This window comes from Entelurus aequoreus, linkage group LG04, assembly GCF_033978785.1.
Source record: "Entelurus aequoreus isolate RoL-2023_Sb linkage group LG04, RoL_Eaeq_v1.1, whole genome shotgun sequence".
NCBI classification, from domain to species: Eukaryota; Metazoa; Chordata; class Actinopteri; order Syngnathiformes; family Syngnathidae; genus Entelurus; species Entelurus aequoreus.
This window is the reverse complement of record NC_084734.1, coordinates 27,563,503-27,590,564: the sequence shown is the minus strand read 5'-3', so window position 1 is coordinate 27,590,564 and position 27,062 is coordinate 27,563,503. Positions and strand designations below refer to the sequence as shown.

General features: G+C 39.0%; 2 protein-coding genes across 2 annotated transcripts; both read left to right on the top strand.

Moving 5' to 3' along the window:
- Positions 1-810: 810 nt before the first annotated feature.
- msgn1 (mesogenin 1) lies at positions 811-1,435 on the top strand. The gene has a single exon (XM_062043475.1). It carries the CDS (start codon positions 874-876, stop codon positions 1,303-1,305), a length of 432 nt encoding a protein of 143 aa, XP_061899459.1. The 5' UTR covers positions 811-873; the 3' UTR covers positions 1,306-1,435.
- Positions 1,436-10,327: 8,892 nt separating this feature from the next.
- si:ch211-51e12.7 (uncharacterized protein LOC336335 homolog) lies at positions 10,328-26,778 on the top strand. The gene is made up of 6 exons (XM_062044484.1): positions 10,328-10,486; positions 17,612-17,706; positions 17,785-17,925; positions 25,665-25,787; positions 25,864-25,989; positions 26,268-26,778. Exons 2-6 carry the CDS (start codon positions 17,612-17,614, stop codon positions 26,356-26,358), a joined length of 576 nt encoding a protein of 191 aa, XP_061900468.1. The 5' UTR covers positions 10,328-10,486; the 3' UTR covers positions 26,359-26,778.
- The last annotated feature ends 284 nt before the right edge of the window (positions 26,779-27,062 follow it).

Genomic DNA, 27,062 nt, shown 5'->3' with positions numbered 1-27,062 from the left:
TTACAGATTTTTTCTGAATTGTTAAGATCAACCACCTTTAATAAAGTGACGATGCAAACAGTTCTGCAGAAAAATACCTTTATTCTAGATTGTTAGTATGGACATAGACTTTTATATAACAAGCTACATATTTAATGAAAGATAATTACTGTAATTTGACATGAATTTGAAAGTAATTTAAGAAAATGCTATGTATAATTAATTTGGTATTTTTCTGTTAAAAAAAAATAGAAATATACATAGTTTGTCATTACTGGTATATTACTTAAAATAACAGGCGGGTTGTTTATTTACAGATAATGTCTTCAATTCTACAGTTTTATAAACTATTTAAAAAAAAATAGAACAATTACAGTAGAAATTTAGAGTAAATCAACCATAAAAATAGGATTTTTTTTTTACAGTGTATATATAAAGATTCAATACAATTATTATTTTAGTGTGTTTTTAACCATGTATCTACTGCATCTCTGACATGATTTTAGTGATGAAATAAATGTGAAATGGAATACATAACTACCTGCCTTTTATCATTATGTTATTTTGCCTGCTGGTGTCATCTGGCATGGAGCCTCACATCAAACTGACAATTGTCAAACAGACGTTAAAGAGTCATCTCCCACAAAAGGGAATCTAATCATTTTTCTTTCTCTCGCATTATCCGTCTATTCGACCTTATTCGCACCTCGGTGATAACGAACGACGTCTTTCTGGAAGGTCGCATTTTGCCACTTGTGGTTTTCTTTGAACTTCCTTTTTCCGCCTGAGCTGTGAACCCATAAACCTCCGGAGATGCCACCACGTATAAAAAGTCCCTCGGCTAAAAAAAGAAAAAAAAAGAAAGACAATCTTGTCTGCTGTCATCATCCGTGGATGTATAACATGGACTGCGATGCTGCGACGTCCAACATCCTGGCCGAGTGGAAGGAGGTCAGCGATGGAGCTTTCGTGGACTCCTCGCCGGAGTCCTCCTCCATGGACTCCATGTGCTCCTCGCCGGAGATCTTCTTCTCCGGCGGTCACCAGGAGATCCAAGAGCTCGCCTACGTGTTCCCAGGGCGCGGTTCTTCATACAGTCCGAAAGCGCAAAGGGAGAACAAGTCCAAGATGTCCACCAAGAGGCGCATGAAGGCGAGCGAGAGGGAGAAGATGAGGATGAGGAGTCTCGCCGAGGCTCTGCACCAGCTGCGGGACTACCTGCCGCCGGACTACACCAAGAGGGGACAGCCGCTGACCAAGATCCAAACCCTCAAGTCCACCATTGAGTACATCAACAAGCTCACGGACATCCTGAGCCGCGCGTAAAAAAGCCACCTTTGACGCGCAGCTCATCTTGGACTTTATATTTCTTCTCATATTAAATTAACCTTTTTGTTTGATGATTTTATTATTTCTGCCCATGGTGTAAATATTCAGAGGGCACTTATTTTGTATAAAAGGATATTTGGAATGAAACCTGTATTTTCCTGTTTTTTCCTTCTAACGTGTGTGGTCTAATATTGGATAATATTGCTTATTGTGGCTGTCAAACCAGAACTAATTGTTTTGTACCTTTTCGTTCAAAATTAAATATTCATTGTTGTACTTTTTCATGGTTTTTCGTCTTTAATTAGGTTCCAGCCCCCCCCCCGACCTCGAGAGGGACAAGCGGTAGGAAATGGATGGATGGATCGATGTTGTACTTTTTCATGGTTTTTCGTCTTTAATTAGGTTCCAGCGCACCCCCCGACCTCGAGAGGGACAAGCGGTAGAAAATGGATGGATGGAGTTCATACACAGTATATATATATATATTTTTTTTAAATATAAACCTTTATTTATAATATGCAACATTTACATACAAACAAAGAATAATCAAAACAAGTACAGAAACAGTACAAAACAGCAGGTTGTAAACTCAATAAAGCAACTAAAGTATATAATACATACAATGTATTAACCAACTATGAAATATATATATAACAAATATACATGTTGCTTTTGTCAGCAGCTACAAAACCTGTATTTTCCTGTTTTTTTAATGGTGCGCATATGTGTGCGTGCGTGTTTTGCTGTCAAACCATAACTAATTGTGCTGTTTTTCATATTGTTTTCGTACCTTTTCGTTCAAAATTAAAAATACATTGTTGTACTTTTTCATGGTTGTTCGTCTTTAATTAGGTTCCAGCGCACCCCCCGACCTCGAGAGGGACAAGGGGTAGGAAACGGATGGATGGAGTTCATACACAGTATTTATATATTTATTTTTGGGGATTTTTATAAACTTTTATTTATAATATGCAACATTTACATACAAGCAAATAATAATCAAAACAAGTACAGAAACAGTACAAAACAGCGCCAGGGGGTTGTAAACTCAATAAAGCAACTAAAGTAGAATGCAAAATGTACAGTCGCGATCAAAACTTGTAAAGAACATAATGTCATGGCTGTCTTGAGTTTCCAATAATTTCTACAACTCTTATTTTTTTGTGATAGAGTGATTGGAGCACATACTTGTTAGTCATAAAAAACATTCTTGAAGTTTGGTTCTTTTATGAATTTATTATGGGTCTACTGAAAATGTGACCAAATGTGCTGGGTCAAAAGTATACATACAGCAATGTTAATATTTGGTTACATGTCCCTTGGCAAGTTTCACTGCAATAAGGCACTTTTGGTAGCCATCCACAAGCTTCTAGCAAGCTTCTGGTTAATTTTTTTGAACACTCCTCTTGACAAAATTGGTGCAGTTCAGCATACCAAATTGTTGGTTTTCTGACAGGGACTTGTTTCTTCAGCATTGTCCTGCACGTTTAAGTCAGGACTTTGGGAAAGCTATTCGAAAACCTTTAATTCTAGCCTGATTTAGCCATTCCTTTACCACTTTTGACGTGTGTTTGGGGTCATTGTCCTGTCAGAACACCCAACTGTGCCCAAGACCCAACCTAAGGGCTGATGATTTTAGGTTGTCCTGAAGAATTTGGAGGTAATCCTCCTTTTTCATTGTCCCATTTAAAGCACCAGTTCCATTGGCAGCAAAACAGGCCCAGAGCATACTACCACCACCATGCTTCACGGTAGGGATGGTGTTCCTAGGATTAAAGGCCTCACCTTTACAGAAGAAATTAGAGCTCATAAATTATCATGTAGAAAGCTGGAACGCAAATGGCGCGCGACTAAACTTGAGGTTTTCCATCAGGCATTGTTTTCGTACCTTTTCGTTCAAAATTAAAAATACATTGTTGTACTTTTTCATGGTTGTTCGTCTTTAATTAGGTTCCAGCGCACCCCCCGACCTCGAGAGGGACAAGCGGTAGAAAAATGGAAGGATGGAGTTCATACACAGTATATTTTTTTATTTTATTTTATTGTTTTAATATAAACCTTTATTTATAAAATCGAACATTTACATACAAGCAAATATTAATCAAAACAAGTACAGAAACAGTACAAAACTGCAGGAGGGTGTTGTAAACTCAATAAAGCAACTAAAGTATATAATACATACAATGTATTTTTTTCTAACCAACTATGAAATATATATAACAAATATACATGTTGCTTTTGTCAGCAGCTACAAAACCTGTATTTTCCTGTTTTTTTATGGAGCGCATACTGACCGAGTGACGTGTGTGGTCTAATATTGGATAATATTGTTTATTGTGGCGTGTTAGGCTGTCAAACCAGAACTAATTGTGCTGTTTTTCATATTGTTTTCGTACCTTTTCGTTCAAAATTAAAAATACATTGTTGTACTTTTTCATGGTTGTTATTCTTTAGTTAGGTTCCAGCGCACCCCGACCCGAAAGGGACAAGCGGTAGAAAAATGGATGGATGGAGATCATACACAGTATTTATTTATTTTTTAATTTTTATAAACCATCCATCCATTTTCTACCCCTTGTCCCTTTTGGAGTTGCGGGGGGTGGGGTGTGTGTGTGTGTGTGTGTGTGCTGGAGCCTATCTCAGCTGCATTCGAAAGGCGGGGTACACCCTGGACAAGTCGCCACCTCATCACAGGGCCCACACAGATAGACAGACAACATTCACACTCACATTCACACACTAGGGACCATTTAGTGTTGCCAATCAACCTATCCCCAGGTGCATGTCTTTGGAGGTGGGAGGAAGCTGGAGTACCCGGAGGGAACCCACGCAGTCACAGGGAGAACATGCAAACTCCACACAGGAAAATCCAGAGCCCGGGATTGAACTCAGGACTACTCGGGACCTTTGTACTGTGAGGCACATGCACTAACCCCTGTCCCACCGTAAACCTTTATTTATAATATGCAACATTTACATACACTACCGTTCAAAAGTTTGGGGTCACCCAAACAATTTTGTGGAATAGCCTTCATTTCTAAGAACAAGAATAGACTGTCGAGTTTCAGATGAAAGTTCTCTTTTTCTGGCCATTTTGAGCGTTTAATTGACCCCACAAATGTGATGCTCCAGAAACTCAATCTGCTCAAAGGAAGGTCAGTTTTGTAGATTCTGTAACGAGCTAAACTGTTTTCAGATGTGTGAACATGATTGCACAAGGGTTTTCTAATCATCAATTAGCCTTCTGAGCCAATGAGCAAACACATTGTACCATTAGAACACTGGAGTGATAGTTGCTGGAAATGGGCATCTATACACTTATGTAGATATTGCACGAAAAACCAGACATTTGCAGCTAGAATAGTCATTTACCACATTAGCAATGTATAGAGTGTATTTCTTTAAAGTTAAGACTAGTTTAAAGTTATCTTCATTGAAAAGTACAGTGCATTTCCTTCAAAAATAAGGACATTTCAATGTGACCCTAAACTTTTGAACGGTAGTGTACAAGAAAATAATAATCAAAACAAGTACAGAAACAGTACAAAAACAGTACAAAAGAGTGCCAGGAGGTTGTAAACTCAATAAAGCAATTAAAGTATATAATACAGTGTTTTTCAACCACTGATAGTGTGCCGCGAGATACAGTCTGGTGTGCCGTGGGAGATTATGTCCATCCATCCATCCATCTTCTTCCGCTTATCCGAGGTCGGGTCGCGGGGGCAGCAGCCTAAGCAGGGAAGCCCAAACTTCCCTCTCCCCAGCCACTTCGTCCAGCTCTTCCCGGGGGATCCTGAGGCGTTGCCAGGCCATCCGGGAGACATAGCCTTCCCAACGTGTCCTGGGTCTTCCCCGTGGCCTCCTACCGGTCGGACGTGCCCTACACACCTCCCTAGGGAGGCGTTCGGGTGGCATCCTGACCAGAACCACCTCATCTGGCTCCTCTTGATGTGGAGGAGATTATGTCATTTCACCTATTTGGGTTAAAAATATTTTTGGCAAACCAGTAATTATAATCTGCAAATGTGCCGTTGTTGAGTGTTGGTGCTGTCTAGAGCTGGGCAGAGTAACTGTGTAATACTCTTCCATATCAGTAGGTGGCAGCCGGTAGCTAATTGCTTTGTAGATGTCGGGAACATGGTTTGTCGTGATCACAATATGCAGACGACAGAGTGCAGGTAAAAAGGTATCTAACGCTTAAACCAAAATTAAACAAAATGCAAGTGCCGCTAAGAAAAGGCATTGAAGCTTAGGGATGGCTATGCAAAATTAAACTAAAACTGAACTGGTTGCAAAGTATACAAAAACAGAATGCTGGACGACAGCAAAGACTTACAGCGTGTGGAGCAGACGGCGTCCACAAAGTACATCCGTACATGACAATTAATAATGTCCCCGCAAAGAAGGATAGCGACAACTTAAAAAGCCTTGATTGATAAAACAAAGCAGGTGCGGGGAATAGCGCTCAAGGAAGACATGAAAATAGAGAAAAATACAGGAAAATACCAACAAAACAGGAAAAGCCACCAAAATAGGAGTGCAAGACAAGAACTAAAACACTACACACAGGAAACACCAAATAACTCCAAATAAGTCACGGCGCGATGTGACAGTACTTTGAGACAAGAGCTATAGTCATGCATGGTTGGTTATGGTTTGAATTCTTATCCAACACTTGCGAGAACAACTTTTTACTGATAATATCAGCTGTTGAGTTTCATTTTTTAAGGATTTCTGCTGGTGGTGTGCCTCCACATTTTTTCAATGAAAAAAATGTGCCTTGGCTCAAAAAAGGTTGAAAAACACTGATATAATACATACAATGTATTTTATCTAACCAACTATGAAATATATATAACAAAAGGGACAATCGGTAGAAAATGGATGGATGGATGGATGGATGGACATGTTGCTTCTGTCAGCAGCTACAAAACCTGTATTTTCCTGTTTTTTTATGGAGCGCATACTGACCGAGTGACGTGTGTGGTCTAATATTGGATAAGATGTTTTATTGTGGCGTGTTTTGCTGTCAAACCATAACTAATTGTGATGTTTTTCGTATAGTTTTCGTACCTTTTCGTTCAAAATCAAATATACATTGTTGTACTTTTTCATGGTTGTTATTCTTTAGTTAGGTTCCAGCGCACTCCACCCCTCGACCTCGAGAGGGACAAGCTGTAGAAAAATGGATGGATGGAGTTCATACACAGTATTTATATATTTATTTTTGGGGATTTTTTATAAACTTTTATTTATAATATGTAACATTTACATACAAGCAAATAATAATCAAAACAAGTACAGAAACAGTACAAAACAGCGCCAGGGTGTTGTAAACTCAATAAAGCAACTAAAGTAGAATGCAAAATGTACAGTCGCGATCAAAAGTTTACATACACTTGTAAAGAACATAATGTCATGGCTGTCTTGAGTTTCCAATCATTTCTACAACTCTTATTTTTTGGTGATAGAGTGATTGGAGCACATACTTGTTGGTCATAAAAACATTCATGAAGTTTGGTTCTTTTATGAATTTACTGTGGGTCTACTGAAAATGTGACCAAATGTGCTGGGTCAAAAGTATACATACAGCAATGTTAATATTTGGTTACATGTCCCTTGGCAAGTTTCACTGCAATAAGGCGCTTTTGGTAGCCATCCACAAGCTTCTGGCAAGCTTCTGGTTGAATTTTTGAACACTCCTCCTGACAAAATTGGTGCAGTTCAGCATACCAAATTGTTGGTTTTCTGACTGGGACTTGTTTCTTCAGCATTGTCCTGCACGTTTAAGTCAGGACTTTGGGAAAGACATTCTAAAACCTTAATTCTAGCCTAATTTAGCCATTCCTTTACCACTTTTGACGTGTGTTTGGGGTCATTGTTCTGTCGGAACACCCAACTGTGCCCAAGACCCAACCTAAGGGCTGATGATTTTAGGTTGTCCTGAAGAATTTGGAGGTAATCCTCCTTTTTCATTGTCCCATTTAAAGCACCAGTTCCATTGGCAGCAAAACAGGCCCAGAGCATACTACCACCACCATGCTTGACGGTATTACTGCGAGCCTCAGCCAGTACGTCTTTGGCAGCAGTTTTATGAATGCTCAGCTGAAGAAATACGTTACACACATACAGTTGTTGACAAAATACACTGTACATTATATACCTCAGCTAACTAAACTATGGTTTAGTTAGCTGATATAGTTCATATAGCAATACAGTCTCACTGCACAGCAGCTCAGCAGTTAGCCGAGTCATTGTGCACATTCCATGTTGAGGCACAAATCAGTGACGTGCCTCAACTGGCTGCTGATCACCGCACCGTCTCTTCACAGTATTTAAATGATAATGATAAATGGGTTATACTTGTATAGCGCTTTTCTACCTTCAAGGTACTCAAAGCGCTTTGACACTATTTCCACATTTACCCATTCACACACACATTCACACACTGATGGCGGGAGCTGCCATGCAAGGCGCTAACCAGCAGCCATCAGAGGCAAAGGGTGAAGTGTCTTGCCCAAGGACACAACGGTCGTGACTAGGAAGGTAAAAGGTGGGAATTGAACCCCAGTAACCAGCAACACTCCGATTGCTGGCACAGCCACTCTACCAACTTCGCCACGCCGTCCCTATTTGAACGGCAAATGTGAAAATAAAAATAATCTAAAACTGGTGAAGTTAAATGGAAAATAACTTTAGTATAATCACTGGATACATATAACAATTTAATTATTTTTTTTTTCTTTTTAAATTTTTTTTATTTCCATGATGGCAGGGGAGGCCCCGCCTCCCCTGCCTCTAGTGACTGCACGCCACTGGTTCCTAGGATTAAAGGCCTCACCTTTTCTCCTCCAAACAATTTGCTGGGTATTATAGCCAAACAGCTCAAGTTTTGTATATATGTAGCAAAGTGTAAAGCCACAGGCTCACAAAAGTTCCGTAAATAATCCAAATTTGGAGCACAGTATCATTTTCACAGCTTTTTGGTTGTTAGAGGTAGAAAGCGTTTTAAAGGCCTATTGAAACCCACTACTACCGACCACGCAGTCTGATAGTTTATACATCAATGATGAAATCTTAACATTGCAACACATGCCAATACGGCCGGGTTAACTTATAAAGTGCAATTTTACATTTCCCGCTAAACTTCCGGTTGAAAACGCCTTTGGATGATGACGTATGCGCGTGACGTAGCCAGTGAAACAGAAGTATCGTTACCCCATTGAATCCAATACAAAATAGCTCTGTTTTCATCTCATAATTCCATGAATTAATTTTAAATTTCCCGGGAAATATCCGGCTGAAAACGTCTCGGTATGATGACATTTGCGCGTGACGTCACGGATTGTGCGGAAGTATTGGGACACAATGGTGTCCCAATACAAACAGCGTCTGTTTTCATCGCAAAATTCCACAGTATTCTGGATATCTGTGTTGGTGAATCTTTTGCAATTTGTTTAATGAACAATGGAGACAGCAAAGAAGAAAGTCCTTCGTCGCGCTGTCAATCGCTGGAACGCAGGTGAGCACGGGTGTTGATGAGCAGATGAGGGCTGGCGTAGGTGGAGAGTTAATGTTTTTAGCATAGCTCTGTCGAGGTCTCGTAGCTAAGTTAGCTTCAATGGCGTCGTTAGCAACAGCATAGCTAGGTTTCGCCAGGCGGGACAGCATTAACCGTGTGGTTACAGGTCCAGGGTTTGGTTCGGTGTCTCCTGATAGTAGAAGTAATAGTAGTATTGTTGATCTTCTGTCTATCCTTCCAGTCAGGGGCTAATTTCTTCTGTTTCTATCCGCAGTTAAGCACGATGCTATCACGTTAGCTCCGTAGCTAAAGTGCTTCGCCGATGTATTGTCGTGGAGATAAAAGTCACTGTGAATGTCCATTTCACGTTCTCGACTCTCATTTTCAAGAGGATATAGTATCCGAGGTGGTTTAAAATACAAATCCGTGATCAACAATAGAAAAAGGAGAAAGTGTGGAATCCAATGAGCCCTTGTACCTAAGAAACGGTCAGAGCGAAAAAAGATACATCCTGCACTGCACTCGAATCCTTCACTCTCACGTTCCTCATCCACAAATCTTTCATCCTCGCTCATATTAATGGGGTAATCGTCGCTTTCTCGGTCTGAATCGCTCTCGCTGCTGGTGTAAACAATGTGCAGATGTGAGGCGCTCCACAACCTGTGACGTCACGCTACTTCCGGTACAGGCAAGGCGTTTTTATCAGCGACCAAAAGTTGCGAACTTTATCGTCAATGTTCTCTACTAAATCCTTTCAGCAAAAATATGGCAATATCGCGAAATGATCAAATATGACACAAATAATGGATCTGCTATCCCCGTTTAAATTTTAAAAATTCATTTCAGTAGGCCTTTAAACTGTGTAGCTAGTACCACTGTTCATATGTGGGATCCATTCTCAATTGAATATGTTACACCAGAGATTTAAAAAAAAATACTGGACAATTTTTTAGGCCTGTACGTTATGAAATAATTATAATATTACCCAAAGTTTAGCTGAAATTAACCTCATACAATACAAGCCAATTCCCTGTGAGTCTACGCCACACATTTGAAACTAAATCCTTTCAGCAAAAATATGGCAATATCGCGAAATGATCAAGTATGACACATAGAATGGACCTGTCCCCATTTAAACACGAACATTTCATTTCAGTAGGCCTTTTAAGTACAGTTCTAATTATTTTATAAAGGCACAAAAAACAGGTCGGGTACTGAGAAACTTACATTTATGAATATAAAACTTAGCCAATAGTATAATAAGGTTGCACAGGTAAAATAACTTTATACTGTGTATATCCAAATAGCACATCTTTAAAACAAAGCACACATTTGTCATGAATATTGTCCAGGTTCATACAGAGTATTGGTAATTAAACTCGCCTTGCGTTTGACGACTACTAATTGTGCTCCAATCACAATGCAGAGTAACCAAAACAGGAAGTACGTGTTTTAAAGCTTATCCAATCACGTTTAAGAATACTGTTTGGTGGGCGTGACAGTTCCTCTAACAAACGTACACATTTCAAAGCGTACCAGTGTGACACAACGTTAAAAGGTCTAAACCGGAAGCCGAGAGCATAATATATTTTTCTAGAATTAATTTTTCAATATCGATATTTTTGTGTCTCCCGCGTCTATTCGGCAACCATTACGGTAAGTCGTTTCGTCTCCGTTAAACGAACAGCCGCCTAAAACTGCTTAATACAAATCAATTTCAATGGTTATACACGTTTGAGTCACGGTTCTAACAATTACTTAACGTACCAAACGTTCAGTCGACGTTTAAATGCAAAAATTGCTAGTTGTTTTGGAAATAAGCTGTCTGTTTGGTGTTGCTCTGCCCAGGAATTAGACGGGTCCGCCTCATGTTAAAATCAAATGTGCGTCCTTTTTGCCAGCGTTGCTTTACAACCATATGCAATACTTACGTTCGTGTTTAATCTAATGCTCTCCTTGATTTACCTGCAGTAAGTAAGCAGTACGTCAAATACAATACGACATTTCTTGTATGACATGTTTACCTGTTTGCGATTAGCTTTGTTAATAGTTTCATAACAGTACGTCTGCTGGTAGAAGGCAAGTATTACACATGTAACGGGTCTCTTTATTTATTCCATTTAGAATGGCGTAGCCTTGAGAAATACACATCTTGAGAAAGCAGATCAATGACAACGCATTGCAATTAACATCTCTCTGCAACGTCTGCTGAATGTTGTTAAAACGACTCGAATTAACACTTAACAATGATGCATACTCGGTGAAAAGTTTACCGGGATCCTTATTTAGGTTAATTGGGCCTTACATAGATTTCACAGCTTCTAATTTTTTTTTTAAACTTTCACCTCCATTCCCAGAATCAACAATGCGGTCAAACGTATCATGCTGAATGTGTCAGCTTTTGCATGGGATTCATGTTTCTGACAACCGAGGGACATTTGAACAAGACTAAACTTCACTGCATCAATGATCGGAAGCTGGTCAAGATGTGCGATATAAGTAAATTGTGTAAACCTCACTCCTCTGTGCCTTAAGAGTGGTGCTGGACAATGACTTGACAGCTCGTGGCTTTTAGCTCATTGGCGAGTGCTACTCGATTTAAAGGGGCCACATAATTATTTTTTTCTCTACATTTAAAACAATTCCTTGTCTACATAACATGTAACGGTGGTTCTTTGGTCAACATTTTGCAACGATTATGTTTCACAGACCCGCTTTCTTAATGTCTGTTTAGGTGCGCTGTTTTGTATTTATGTGACGCTTCAACAACGTCTTCTCCCCGCCCGCCATCTTTGTTGTAGATTTTAGCGCTTCCTTAACGACCCTTTTGACAGATTTAGGTGAGAACTACGCGCTACTTTGTATTAGAAATGGCAATAGCGAGGATGCATGTCCATATACGAGCCAGTCTGCCCCACAACAAGAGAATAGCGAAAAAGGAGCTTCTTGACTACAGTGTTGGACTGTAGCAAAGCACTCTGGGCAAATGTACACTATATATGGATAATCCGCTGACGTCACCAATGGGAAAAAGGTCACTAATGGGGCATACGGATCATTTAGCGGGAGTATGAAGAGAGACGTATAAATATCGCCGCAAATCATCAAGTTGTTAAATTTGATTTTTCGAATATTAAAGCATTAAAAAGCATTACATTCGATTTCCAGAGGCATTAAAAAAATGTATACAATTGTATGTCTGGGCTGATAAGAAGTCAATCAATCGAATGATGATTGAAAATTAACTCCATAACTTTTCCGTCATAGATAAATTGGCACGTCTCTGTCTCTCTTTCTGTTCTCCGGCTCTAGCTTTGAAACTGGATACAAGAGGTCTCACTCTGTGCATCGCATTCAGCACCTGAGCATGTTTATTCGACAGTAGAATCACATGAACAGAGTGAGCCTCTTATCGGCTATCCACAATTTTTGTTTCGGTACGAGCAGGCGGGATCTAGAAAATACAAGTAAACATGTAACTAAACATGTTTTCAAAATATGTACTGTATTTTCCGGACTATAAGGCGCACTTTTTTTCCTCAAAACTCGACAGTGCGCCTTATAACCCAGTGCGCTTAATGTACGGAATAATTCTGGTTTTGCTTACCGACCTCGAAGCAATTTTATTTGGTACATGGTGTGATGATAAGTGTGACCAGTAGATGGCAGTCAAACATAAGGGATACGTGTCGATTGCACTCTGATGGCAATATGACTCAACACCAACATTTTATATGTTCCATTGAAAATATAGAACATTACACACGGCGCTCAAAAATCCATCAAAATGTTTTAGTACGACTTTGGTAAGCTATGAAGCCGCACCGCTTGATGGATTGTCGACGCATTAAACATACAAGTATTTTATGGTGTGTGTATAAGGTAAGACATTATCTGGCGTTTTGTCTCACAATATTGTGCAAAACCAACTTTTCTTACCTTCTGGTACCTGCTGATCTGTATTTGGGATCTGCATAAATCCGGAAAAATTGTGCGCGTCCGCCTTTGTAGTCCGTGCCGACACCGTAGTCGATAAGCTTCTTCTTTTTCTCATCTTCTTGTTATGGGACATTCATCCTCCGCTGTTGTAGTGTAAAGTTCCTACTTATAACTGTCAGTAAACTCGCCATGAAAGTGCAGTTCCCCTTTAATTGTCAGGGAGGGAGGCCTACCAACGCTCACATGGTCAAGCCATACTAGCTGGCCTCCGTTATGCAGGCCTATACAACTAATGGAAAAAATATTGTTATTCACAATTTATTTTGATTATATAAACATTTCATCATTTTGATTGAAAGTACAGTGGGATGATTGACAGGCGGAACCTTTTACTTGGCTAACTATGGCTGATGAACTTCGAACACCGAATGCTTGGAATGGTACATCCTTTGAACCTTCTCAATTCAATCAATCAGTTTTGTCTATACAGACAATTGTAAGCGTTTGACTATATACACTAACTGTATTGCAGTCGGAAATGGGCATTAAATTTTGTTTAAATTTGCATTTAGAGTTAGAGAGTTAAAAGTTTGAGTTTATTTCGAACATGCAAGCATACAACATGATACATCACAATTTCCAGTTTCTCTTTTCAACATGTTCGAAAAGGAGTAGGAAGAAGCAGAGCTTATTTAATCCTACCCCTTTTCTTTACATAACAGTTGCTGAAACTTTTTTATTCACTTCCTGTTCTCAATTTATTCACAATAACTCCATAGGTAATCACAATAAAAATAAATAAATAAATAATAGTAAGAATTTAATAATAATAATTGGTGAAGTAAGTCATATTTCATGTGATGAGATAAGTAAGATTACTTTAAGAATGAATGAATGGATGGATGAAATAAATGGAGAATGTTTGTCATGGTTCTTCTTCTTTGTACTTTGTAAACACTTTAAGTTTGAAGAGTTTCTTGAAGTGGATCATATTAGTACATTGTTTGATTGCTTTGCTTAATCCATTCCATAATTTAATTCCACATATTGATATACAGAAGGTCTTAAAGGCCTACTGAAATGATTTTTTTTTTATTTAAACGGGGATAGCAGATCTATTCTATGTGTCATACTTGATCATTTCGCGATATTGCCATATTTTTGCTGAAAGGATTTAGTATAGAACAACGACGATAAAGATTGCAACTTTTGGTATCTGATAAAAAAAGGCTTGCCCCTACCGGAAGTAGCGTGACGTAGTCAGTTGAACATATACGCAAAGTTCCCTATTGTTTACAATGATGGCCGCATGAAGTGAGAGAGATTCGGACCGAGAAAGCGACAACTTCCCCATTAATTTGAGCGAGGATGAAAGATTTGTGGATGAGTAAAGTGCAAGTGAAGGACTAGTGGGGAGTTGAAGCTATTCAGATAGGGAAGATGCTGTGAGAGCCGGGGGTGACCTGATATTCAGCTGGGAATGACTACAACAGTAAATAAACACAAGACATATATATACTCTATTAGCCACAACACAACCAGGCTTATATTTAACATGCCACAAATTAATCCTGCATAAAAACACCTGCGTGTTTGTTATGCTAGCTCCTAGCTCCTCTGCTAGCTCCTAGCTCCATAGAACACGCCAATACAATTCAAACACCTGATCAACACACACAATCACTCAGCCCAAAAGACCGTTCACCTAACCCAAGGTTCATAAAGCTTATATATTTTTAAAAAGTTACGTACGTGACGCGCACGTACGGTACGGTACGTGTTATGCTAGCTCCTAGCTCCTATGCTAGCTCCTAGCTCCATAGAACACGCCAATACAATTCAAACACCTGATCAACACACACAATCACTCAGCCCAAAAGACCGTTCACCTAACCCAAGGTTCATAAAGCTTATATATTTTTAAAAAGTTACGTACGGTACGTGTTATGCTAGCTCCTAGCTCCTATGCTAGCTCCTAGCTCCATAGAACACGCCATTACAATTCAAACACCTGATCAACACACACAATCACCCAGCCCAAAAGACCGTTCACCTAACCCAAGGTTCATAAAGCTTATATATTTTTAAAAAGTTACGTATGTGACGCGCACGTACGGTACGGTACGTGTTATGCTAGCTCCTAGCTCCTATGCTAGCTCCTATGCTAGCTCCTAGCTCCATAGAACACGCCAATACAATTCAAACACCTGATCAACACACACAATCACTCAGCCCAAAAGACCGTTCACCTAACCCAAGGTTCATAAAGCTTATATATTTTAAAAAAGTTACGTACATACGCAAAAAAAAGTTGCGCACATACGGTCAAGCGATCAAATGTTTAGAAGCCAAAGCTGCATACTCACAGTAGCACGTCTGCGTCTTTGTCATCCAAATCAAAGTAATCCTGGTAAGAGTCTGTGTTGTCCCAGTTCTCTACAGGCGTCTGTGTATCGAAGTCAAAAGTCCTCCTGGTTAGAGTCTCTGTTATCCGAGTTCTTCCATCTTGACTGCATCTTTCGGGAATGTAAACAAAGAAGCGCCGGCTGTGTACTGTTGTGGCTGACTACGTTCGAAAAATACGTCCATTTCGCACCGACAACTTTCTTCTTTGCTTGCTCAGCTTCCTTCTCCATAATGCAATGAACATGATTGAAACAGATTCACGAACACAGATGTCCAGAATACTGTGGAATTATGAAATGAAAACAGAGCTTTTTCGTATTGGCTTCAATGTGGAAGGCATACCCGTGCTCCCCGGTCTACGTCACACGCATACGTCATCCTCAGAGGCGTTTCGAACCGGAAGTTTAGCGGCAAATTTAAAATGTCACTTTATAAGTTAACCCGGCCGTATTGGCATGTGTTATAATGTTAAGATTTCATCATTGATGTATAAACTATCAGACTGCGTGGTCGGTAGTAGTGGGTTTCAGTAGGCCTTTAAGTGTTGTACGTGCGTACAAATGTTTTAAATTAAATTTTTCTCTAAGATTATATTTCTCCTCTTTTGTTGAGAAGAATTGTTGTATATTCTTGGGTAGCAGGTTATTGTTTGCTTTGTGCATAATTTTAGCTGTTTGCAAATTCACTATGTCGTGGAATTTCAGTATCTTTGATTCAATAAATAAAGGATTTGTATGTTCTCTATATCCAACATTATGTATTATTCTAACTGATCTTTTTTGTAACACCGTTAATGAATGAAGTGTACTTTTGTAATTATTTCCCCATATTTCTACACAGTAGCTCAGATATGGTAACACTAGTGAGCAGTAGAGAATATGAAGTGATTTTTTGTCTAGAACATGTTTTGCTTTATTCATTATTGACGTGTTTCTTGCTACTTTATGTTGTATATTTTTTACGTGAGATTTCCAGTTCAATTTATCATCAATCATTATACCTAGAAATTTGGTTTCATTTACTCTTTCAATTTCTTTTCCGTCTATTTGTATTTGTGTTTGACTTTCTCTACTACTGTTACCAAATAGCATTATTTTAGTTTTGCTGAGATTCAACGATAATCTATTTTTGTCAAACCATCTTTTTAATTTGTTAATTTCTTCTGTTATTATTTGTATTATCTCCTGTGTGTTCTCTCCTGAACAAAACGCTGTTGTATCATCCGCAAATAATACTAACTTTAAATCTTTTGTAACTTTACAAATGTCATTTATATAGAGATTGAATAATTTAGGTCCTAGTATTGATCCCTGAGTTACACCACAGGATATATTTAGCGTTGTAGACATGTGTTCGCCTAGCTTCACGTATTGTTTCCTGTTCGTTAGATAACTTCTTATCCAGTTTAAGACTAACCGTCTGATGCCATATCGTTCTAGTTTTTTGATTAAAATATTGTGATTAATTGTGTCAAATGCTTTAGTTAGATCCATAAAAACTGCCGCTGCACATTTTTTACTGTCTATTGCATTGGTAATTTCCTCTGTTATTTCAATTAAAGCCATTGAAGTTAAGACATTAGCTCTGTATCCATATTGGTTCTCTTCGAGTATTCTATTTTTATTTATGAAACTCTCTAATCTGTTATTAAACAGTTTTTCAATGATTTTAGAAAATTGTGGAAGTAAAGAAACAGGTCTATAATTTGTAAATTGATGTTTATCTCCAGTCTTATAAATTGGTGCAACTTTAGGTATTTTCATTTTGTTTGGGAATGTACCTGTTTGAAATGATAGATTACTAATATACATTAATGGTCCTGAGATCTCTTCTATAACCCTTTTTATCGTTTCCATATCAATTCCATTACAATCAGTTGAAGTCTTAGATTTACATTTTTTCACGATTGTAACTATTTCCTCCTGTGTCACATTACTGAGGAACATGGAGTTGGGATTTCGCTCTATGGTATCATTATATTCCTCAATTGGAACTGGGTCTGGAATCCTTTCTTCCAATTTTGGTCCAATATTTACAAAATAATTATTGAAGCTTTCAACTACTTCCTTTATGTTGTCATTTTTTTTATTTCCGTCTAAAAAGTATTGAGGGTAGTCCCTCTTTGTGCCATTTTTAATAATGCTATTGAGGATGCCCCATGTTGCTCTCATATTATTTTTGTTCCTGTTAAAAAAGGCAATAAAAAGCACTAAATTGTATGAGCTGATACCTGGAAAAGAGATCTCTAATCTCAATGGGATTGTTACCTGGTTAAATAAAGGCTGAATAAATAAATAAAATCCTGCAGAAACCGTCCAATGGGTAAGAAAAGTTGGTTTTGTATGACAGTTCCCCTTTTACTCTCAATGACCACTGTTAAATTAGCATTGTGTTTGTCAGTTGAATGTACAGTATGTGAATGTTGACTCATTTCAGATGGATGGAGACACTAAAGAGAAGGTGGCGAACATCTCTAAGACAACTCGTAAGGGGGAGTCTGAGAGGCGAACCTTTACAGAAAACAAATTCAGGTCAGTGGGATGGTCCTCTCTCAGCATTTGAGTCTTTGCGCCATGACAGACTGAGTCCCATGACGCTTGATTACGCAGAGGTCGAGGTTTCCAAGGCCGTGGTCGAATGGGTTCTATGAGCCGAGGTGGTGGACGGGGCACGATGAAAGTCATCGGTCCACCTTTTCACTGGAGGGGTCCAATGAAGGATGGAGCGATGAACGGCTTTTCCCCCATGAGGTATCGTAGTATTAACTTTGCTTCCAAACAGTAAATCACTGGAGCGTGAGTAGGTATTTTAACTGTATTATACAGTGATTACCTTATTTTTACACTCATATGACATTTTTTAAAATTAGTCATTCTCCAGTCCACAAACATAGGTGGTTGATTTAACAGGAGCAGGGCCCCCCATCTCTATACACATATCATGCCAATCTCTGAGGGGCCTGGTTTTACGCAAAGAAGCACATGTAAAATTTCAATTAATGAGTGAGTGTGCTTCATATAAAATTTGACTACTAACGGATTACTGCTTTGTCACCGATTTGAAAATAATGCCCAATTTCTCCACGATTCAACACTGACCCCCGTGGTGGTCAGTGTTAGTGCTGGTCTTGTAAGACAGTCGTACTGGGTTCCATCATACGTCGGATTTAGGAAGAGTTACAAATGTATGTTTTAATTATGTTAAAGGGGAACTGCATTTTTTGGAATTTTGCCTATCATTCACAATTTGTATGTAAAACAAGCACACATTTTTCTTTTTTTATGCATTCTGATTAGTAAATAAATGCGAGCAAAACTCTGCTTACAATGGAGTCAATAGGCGTTAGGGCTGGGCGATCGTGATTGTTAAATAGCGATTAATTTGAGTTCAATCACAGTGATCAGCTGTTAGTATTTTTACCTCATTTTAAGCATAAGGCGGCGCAGTAATTTCAAAAACGCATCATAACGTTCACTTTGTCCTTCAACAACAACACGGATTTCTCACTGCAGACTTCATGAGAGCCAACAAACATAATACAACATCACTTTCTGTGCAATGTCTGCTCTCATTAGGATGCAGACAATTAGAATGTTCACCTATTCTCATTTAGATGAAGAATGACTCATAATCTTTGTGAAGAAAAAAGGTGTGTGCAACCAAGCGTCTTTTCGTACCTTTCTTGCCTTTTCCGGGTCTAAGTTGGCTTTCAGTGTATAAACTTCTCAGTTTATGTCCACATTATATTACTATCAAGATGAGAGGCATGATTCATAATCAAGCGGCTGCAGAGGCTCGTGGTAGTAATGGAACTTTTTTGGCAAATATATCGGTAAATTCTGTAAATTTCAAAGTTTACTTCCAGCGTAGTCACTCCATAGTCCCCGCAAAAATGGATTAACTCGCTAGAAAATAAAGACAATATAACATACACTACCGTTCAAAAGTTTGGGGTCACCCAAACAATTTTGTGGAATAGCCTTCATTTCTAAGAACAACAATAAACTGTCGAGTTTCAGATGACAGTTCTCATTTCTGGCCATTTTGAGCGTTTAATTGACCCCACAAATGTGATGCTCCAGAAACTCAATTTGCTCAAAGGTAGGTCAGTTTTGTAGCTGCTGTAACGAGCTAAACTGTTTTCAGATGCGTGAACATGATTGCACAAGGGTTTACTAATCATCAATTAGCCTTCTGAGCCAATGAGCAAACACATTGTACCATTAGAACACTGGAATGATAGTTGCTGGAAATGGGCCTCTATACACCTATGTAGATATTGCACCAAAAACCAGACATTTGCAGCTAGAATAGTCATTTACCCAATTAGCAATGTATAGAGTGTATTTCTTTAAAGTTAAGACTAGTTTAAAGTTATCTTCATTGAAAAGTACAGTGCTTTTCCTTCAAAAATAAGGACATTTCAATGTGACCCCAAACTTTTGAACGGTAGTGTACATCCATAAAGATGGCTGCATATGCAAAAGTGCAATATATTTATCTGTACAGTAATCTATTTATTTTTATCTGCACCTTATTGCTCTTTTATCCTGCACTACCATGAGCTAATACAACAAAATGTTGTTCTTATCTGTACTGCAAAGTTCAAATTTCAATGACAATAAAAGGAAGTTTAAGTCTAAGTATTAACTTTCACCTGTTCAGAGGCAAGAAAGCAGCTCACCAGCAAATGATATCACTATAGCGGCATAAGGAAGTTGCCTCTCTCGGATTAATGCACTGCTAAATGTAGGTCCTTAACATTAGCGCTTGTAATAACAATATCACTGATAGTTCGTTAATTTTCAGGTCACGAAATGCAAATGGAGTATTGATGGCACTTTTTGGATGGTTATTTATTGGGGTTTATTGTCTGAAAAGATGCAATAGATGCAATGACGTCATGGCTCCCATTTACTCCATTGTAAGCAGACGTTTATTTACGACTTGGAATGCATTCAAAACATGTATTATTGTCTCTCATAAGGATTGTAGATTACAGGCAAAATTAAAATGGTAAATGTGTTATTCTTGCATAGCGCTTTTCTACCTTCAAAGTATGCAAATCGCTTTGACACTATTTCCACATTCACACACTGATGGCGGGAGTTGTCATGCAAGGCCCTAACCACGATCCATCGGGAGCAAGGGTGAAGTATCTTGCTCAAGGACACAGCGGACGTGACTAGAATGGCAGAAAAAATAAGTGTTGTTCCCCTTTACAGTTGTCATTTTCAAATTATATTCTATATATAATATTCAAATTATATTGGGACAAATAAGATTAAGTGTGATTAAAAAATTTAAAAAAATATATTCACATGATTAAACAAGTGGGAACATTTTTTGTAACAAAATTCTGCTTAGGGCACCAATTTAGCCTGGGGCTGCCCTGAACAGGAGAGACAACTCACCCACCTTTCTTCTGAGGGTCATGGTTAGCGCCTGGCTTGGCAGCTTCCGCCATCAGTGTGTGAATGGGTGTATGAATGATTGTGTGAATGTGATGTAAAATGAAAAATGCTTTGATTATCATGCTTTTATAGTAAAGCGCTTTATAAATACAAACAACAGTCAAAGAGTGTCAATATCAGGAGTTCTCAAGCTCAACTACCGTCTCCAAAATATTTCGCTTTGCAACTACGACCGTTTTTGCTACTTCCATTTACAATTTTGGTTTAGTTTCAAATGTGTGGCATAGACTCACAGGGAATTGGCTTGTATTGTATGAGGTTAATTTCAGCTAAACTTTGGGTAATATTATAATTATTTCATAACGTACAGGCCTAAAAAATTGTCCAGTATTTTTTTTAAAATCTCTGGTGTAACATATTCAATTGAGAATGGATCCCACGTATGAACAGTGGTACTCGCAACACAGTTTAAAGGCCTACTGAAATGAATTTTTAAAATTTAAACGGGGATAGCAGATCCATTCTATGTGTCATATTTGATCATTTCGCGATATTGCCATATTTTTGCTGAAAGGATTTAGTAGAGAACATCGACGATAAAGTTCGCAACTTTTGGTCGCTGATAAAAAAGCCTTGCCTGTACCGGAAGTAGCGTGACGTCACAGGTTGAAAGGCTCCTCACATTTCCCCATTGTTTACACCAGCAGCGAGAGCGATTCGGACCGAGAAAGTGACGATTACCCCATTAATTTGAGCCAGGATGAAAGATTTGTGGATGAGGAACGTGAGAGTGAAGGACTAGAGTGCAGTGCAGGACGCATCTTTTTTCGCTCTGACCGTAACTTAGGTACAAGCTGGCTCATTGGATTCCACCCTCTCTCCTTTTTCTATTATGGTTTACGGATTTGTATTTTAAACCACCTCGGATACTATATCCTCTTGAAAATGAGAGTCGAGAATGCGAAATGGACATTCACAGTGACTTTTATCTCCACGACAATACATCGGCGAAGCACTTTAGCTACGGAGCTAACGTGATAGCATCGGGCTTAACTGAAGATAGAAACAAAACAAATAAACCCCTGACTGGAAGGATAGACAGAAAATCAACAATACTATTAAACCATGAACCTGTAAATACACAGTTACCATACCATACCAACGTTATTTATAAAGCCCTTTAAAAACAACCACAGTTGAAAAACAAAGGTTAATGCTTTCCAGCCTGGCGAAGCTTAACAATGCTGTTGCTAATGACGCCATTGAAGCTAACTTAGCAACGGGACCTCACAGAGCGATGCTAAAAACATTAGCTATCCACCTACGCCAGCCAGCCCTCATCTGCGTTCCAGCGATCGACGGCGTGACGAAGGACTTCACCCAATCATCAATGCGGTCGGCGGCTAGCGTCCGATAGCGCGTCTGCTATCCAAGCCAAAGTCCTCCTGGTTGTGTTGCTGCAGCCAGCCGCTAATACACCGATCCCACCTAAAGCTTTCTTCTTTGCAGTCTTCATTGTTCATTAAACAAATTGCAAAAGATTCACCAACACAGATGTCCAGAATACTGTGGAATTTTGCGATGAAAACCAAGCTTTTTGTATTGGTTTGAAAATATATGGAACGTTTACCACGGTTCCATATATTCGGTGTCCGAATACTTCCGTTTCAACGATTGACGTCACGCGCATACGTCATCATACATAGACGTTTTCAACCGAAATTTTTGCGGGAAATTTAAAATTGCACTTTATAAGTTAACCCGGCCGTATTGGCATGTGTTGCAATGTTAAGATTTCATCATTGATATATAAACTATCAGACTGCGTGGTCGATAGTGGTGGGTTTCAGTAGGCCTTTAAGAATTAATGGTCAACATTAGGGATGATACTCGAAACCGGTTTTCCCGGTTGTTCGATAAGAAAAGAACCGAGTCCTCGGACTCGTATCCCTTTTTGATAACCGGTACCCGTTATCGAGACCACTATAGTAAAGAAAAAGAGTTGGTTCTTTATTCGAATCCCTGGAATCCCGTCCCGACCAGAAATGCTCCGTGAGAAACCACAAGAAATTACGTCACATAGCTCAGTCATTAGGCGCAGATAGGGAAAGCAAGGGCCGGAAAAAGCGCTCCAAGGTGTAATAAAGTTCAAAACAAAAGGTATAATCCAATGAATAACTTTACTGAGAGATTTGAGCAGGGTACAAACACATGACCAACACTTTTACGACCAACCGGAAACATAGCAACCAGGCTAGCAACGCACCTCCTTTACGGCAGCTGTCGCAACGTTCTTATAGCAACCGCAGCACATACATATATGACATCTCCCTTTTTTAACTTTTGCTTTTCTTTCCTTGTAAACAAAACAAAATCACACTGTATATGTGTTGTCTGTCTAATTATAAATAATGCAGACGAGGCGTGTTGGCTGAGTTCTTGACGTCTTAGCTACCGAGTGAGACGACATGCAACAACACTTTTTGGGTCTACCGCGCATGCTCGTCACTCCCGTTGCATGCTGGGTAGTGTAGTTGTTATATTCCTAGCTCATAAAATCAAATATTTCCCCCTATAAAGAAATAATGTTAACTCAATAAAGTGTATTTATTTTTTTAGCTTTAACTTTTCATTTTTTAGCATTGTAACCACATTTGCAAACAACTTTTCTCCTCATAGAATTTTCTTTCAATAAATAAATAAAGTGCAAAAATGTCAAAGCATCATAACAAACAGTTATGTCAAATAGCAGCAGAAGTGCACTTTGTGGAGAGCTGTATTATTTTCAGTTTTGTGCCCAAGGGACTGATTTTATTTAACACTATATTATTATTTATACACCTATAGTGATCACAGAGACAGGTTGTTTTTGTGTTACTGTATATATTTGTTTTTCTGAAAAATCCCACTTAATATACTTTGGGTAACAACAGTCAATATTTATTAATTTATTAGATTTTATTTTTTTCTTAGATAATAAAAGTGAGCTTTTGTTAAACCAAATATTGTGTGTTTTTTTCCATATACAACAACCTATCTGGACTCGATAAGAGAATCGATAAGGAATCAGTTCGATAAGAGGATTCGATAATAGGCTCGAACTCGATAATTTCTTATCAAACATCCCTAGTCAACATAATAGGCGCCCATCTACATTTCTGCCAGTGGGTGCTTGGTGTGTGTGTGTGTATTTAAAAAAAAAAAAAGATGTTCAGCTAAGTTAATATCCCATATGATTTGTGGCTTTAGTATTTTGTAAAATGGACCAAACTCGCCACAAAATTAACTACAAGAAGATTGATTTTTCATAAATTATTTTAAAGATTGAAAGTTGGCATCAATCCCACGTGGGTGCTCGGCATTGTCCGTGAGTGTTCGGGCCCCGAAACACCCAAGGGATCGGCGCCTATAGTCAACATAACAAGAGCGTTGCTGGCTAATAAGCAGTGCACAGACACATAAACGTGAGGGGGGATTGTCCTGCCAAAAAACAGATTGTTTATTTAAAGGACTTGTCCAGGGTGTACCCTGCCTTCCGCCCAAGTTCAGCTGGGATATGCTCCAGCCCGCCTGCAATTCCAAGAGGGAAAAGTGGTAGAAAACTGATGGATGGAGACAGCGGTCAAAGATGATCTAATATCAGGAGTTCCACAATAATTAGCTTTTGAATGTATGGATTATACTGACTGCTTGTGTCGTATGAGGTGAGTTAAAAGCCTACTGAAACCCACTACTACCGACCACACAGTCTGATAGTTTATATATCAATGATGAAATCTTAACATTGCAACACATGCCAAAACGGCCGGGTTAACTTATAAAGTGCAATTTTAAATTTCCCGCCACACTTCCGGTTGAAAACGTCTATGTATGCTGACGTATGCGCGTGACGTCAATGGTTGATACGGAAGTATTTGGACCCATTGAATCCAATACAAAAAAGCTCCGTTTTCATCCCAAAATTCCACAGTATTCTGGACATCTGTGTTGGTGAATCTTTTGCTATTTGTTTAATGAACAATGGAGACTGCAAAGAAGAAAGCTGTAGGTGCGATCTGTGTATTAGCGGCGGACTACAGCAAAACAACCAGGAGGACTTTGAGATGGATAGCAGACGCGCTACCGTGAGTACAGCTTTGGTTTCCAAACATTTGATCGCTTGCCCGTACGTGCGTGTCGCTATGTGTATGTCACGTACGTAACTTTGGGAAAATTTATGTTTCTTGCCGACTCTGATGGCGGCCTGGGGTGTCGTCGAAAGCTACAACGCCCGCCGCCGCCGCCGTCCTGTAGCTAAGTTAGCTTCAATGGCGTCGTTAGCAACAGCATTGTTAAGCTTCGCCAAGCTGGAAAGCATTAACCGTGTATTTACAGGTCCATGGTTTAATAGTATTGTTGATCTTCTGTCTATCCTTCCAGTCAGGGGTTTATTTATTTTGTTTCTATCTGCATTTGAGCCCGATGCTATCACGTTAGCTCAGTAGCTAAAGAGCTTTGCCGATGTATTGTCGTGGAGATAAAAGTCCCTGTGAATGTCCATTTCGCGTTCTCGACTCTCATTTTCAAGAGGATATAGTATCCGAGGTGGTTTAAAATACAAATCCGTGATCCACAATAGAAAAAGGAGAAAGTGTGGAATCCAATGAATCCTTGTACCTAAGTTACGGTCAGAGCGAAAAAAGATACGTCCTGCACTGCACGCTAGTCCTTCACTCTCACTTTCCTCATCCACAAATCTTTCATCCTCGCTCAAATTAATGGGGTAATCATCGCTTTCTCGGTCCGAATCTCTCTCGCTGCATTGTAAACAATGGGAAAATGTGAGGAGTCCTTCCTCCTTTGACGTCACGCTACTTCCGGTACAGGCAAGGCTTTTTTTTATCAGCGACCAAAAGTTGCGAACTTTATCGTCGTTGTTCTTTACTAAATCCTTTCAGCAAAAATATGGCAATATCGTGAAATGATCAAGTATGACACATAAAATGGATCTGCTATCCCCTTTTAAATAAAAAAAAAAAATTTCAGTAGGCCTTTAAACATGTTTGTTGTTGCCTGATATTTCCTATTATTTGCAGAGGAATGGGGAGAATGCGACCCTACCCTGAACTCAGAGGTCATCGAGGTAGGCATGGACCAATAGGCATGGGTCCTCTGCCTCCCCCCATGCACTTTAGAGGTCCCTTCCCGCCCATGCCCAGGTAGCCTTATCATACCAAGACCTAAATGGCCACAAACTGAAGCGGAAGTTCATGTCCTACTTGTGTCGACCTGTAGACACGGCCCTCCTCCACTGCCACCTCCAGGCCACCTGGCTTTTAGAGGGCATCTTCCACACCCCAGAGGCCGTGGCATGCCTGTCCCCGGCCCCCCTCGTCACTTCCACCCCAGAGGTCCAAGAGGGTAAGTATTGAATGGGTGAGTGAGAAGAATACCACTTTGCTACACAGCTTTTTCCCATTTCATTATTATAGCTTAGCTTCTACCTCCATCCTATGCTTTTTTTGTTTGTTTTAATTATTGATTAAAGAAGATTCCTCCATTCAAACTAGTGCATGTAATAATATAAACAAGTGCCCTTTTAAAATAATAATCTTGGAGACCACTTGAATTGGCTGCTCTTATCAGAGAGCGCCTCCTACTGGCAAGGATCCAATGTGTAATCTTATCCTTCTGCACAGCTACCACAATGGACCAGTGTATCCTCCGCCTCACCCTCCACATGGCAGAGGCCAGAGGTGGCCGGGGCCCACTGCTGGCCGCCACTTTTAATACAGCCTGTTCTAGAAACAGCACAAAAGACCACTTCCTATTCAAAAAAGGTGAAAACCTCATTGCTTTACTTTTTTTTTTTACACGTGAGTGAGTAATGCCTCACATCTTATTAATGTAATGTGATGCACACGTTTTAACCTTCCTTCTGTTACCTAGATATAGTTTTTTTTTGGTAACAACCTCACCAAGCTGTTTCCACTTGTTTAGTATTCATATATATTGTTATTGTGCAGCTATTTAACAAATATTACTGTTTGGAACATGAATGTTTGTCTTCAACACAGTGCTGAGTAGTGTTAAACAAATAGTGATTACATTATCTTTTTTTTCTGGAATGAAAAGGTTTGTTCCACTGTAATTAACGACACAACTTTTGTCAACTTTGTAGAAAAAAGAAATAAAGTAAAATAAATAAAGAAAAAACTTCTCCCTTTTTTTGTTTATTCACAAATAAATCTTGAGTTGTCAGCACATTTTCATAACCGTATCTATGTAATTTTCAGTGTGTGGATTACACTAGAGCTTTGCATAATAGTTTCAGAATATTGTGTATGTGACATGCATTATTGCGTTTAATGAACTAATAGCAATATATTAGTAGCTATTGTAATGTTATTTTAGGCTTACTGGGAAACAAAACATTTTACATGAATAAATTAGTGATTTCTAAAAAAAAGTACAGTCAATACATATTCATTTAC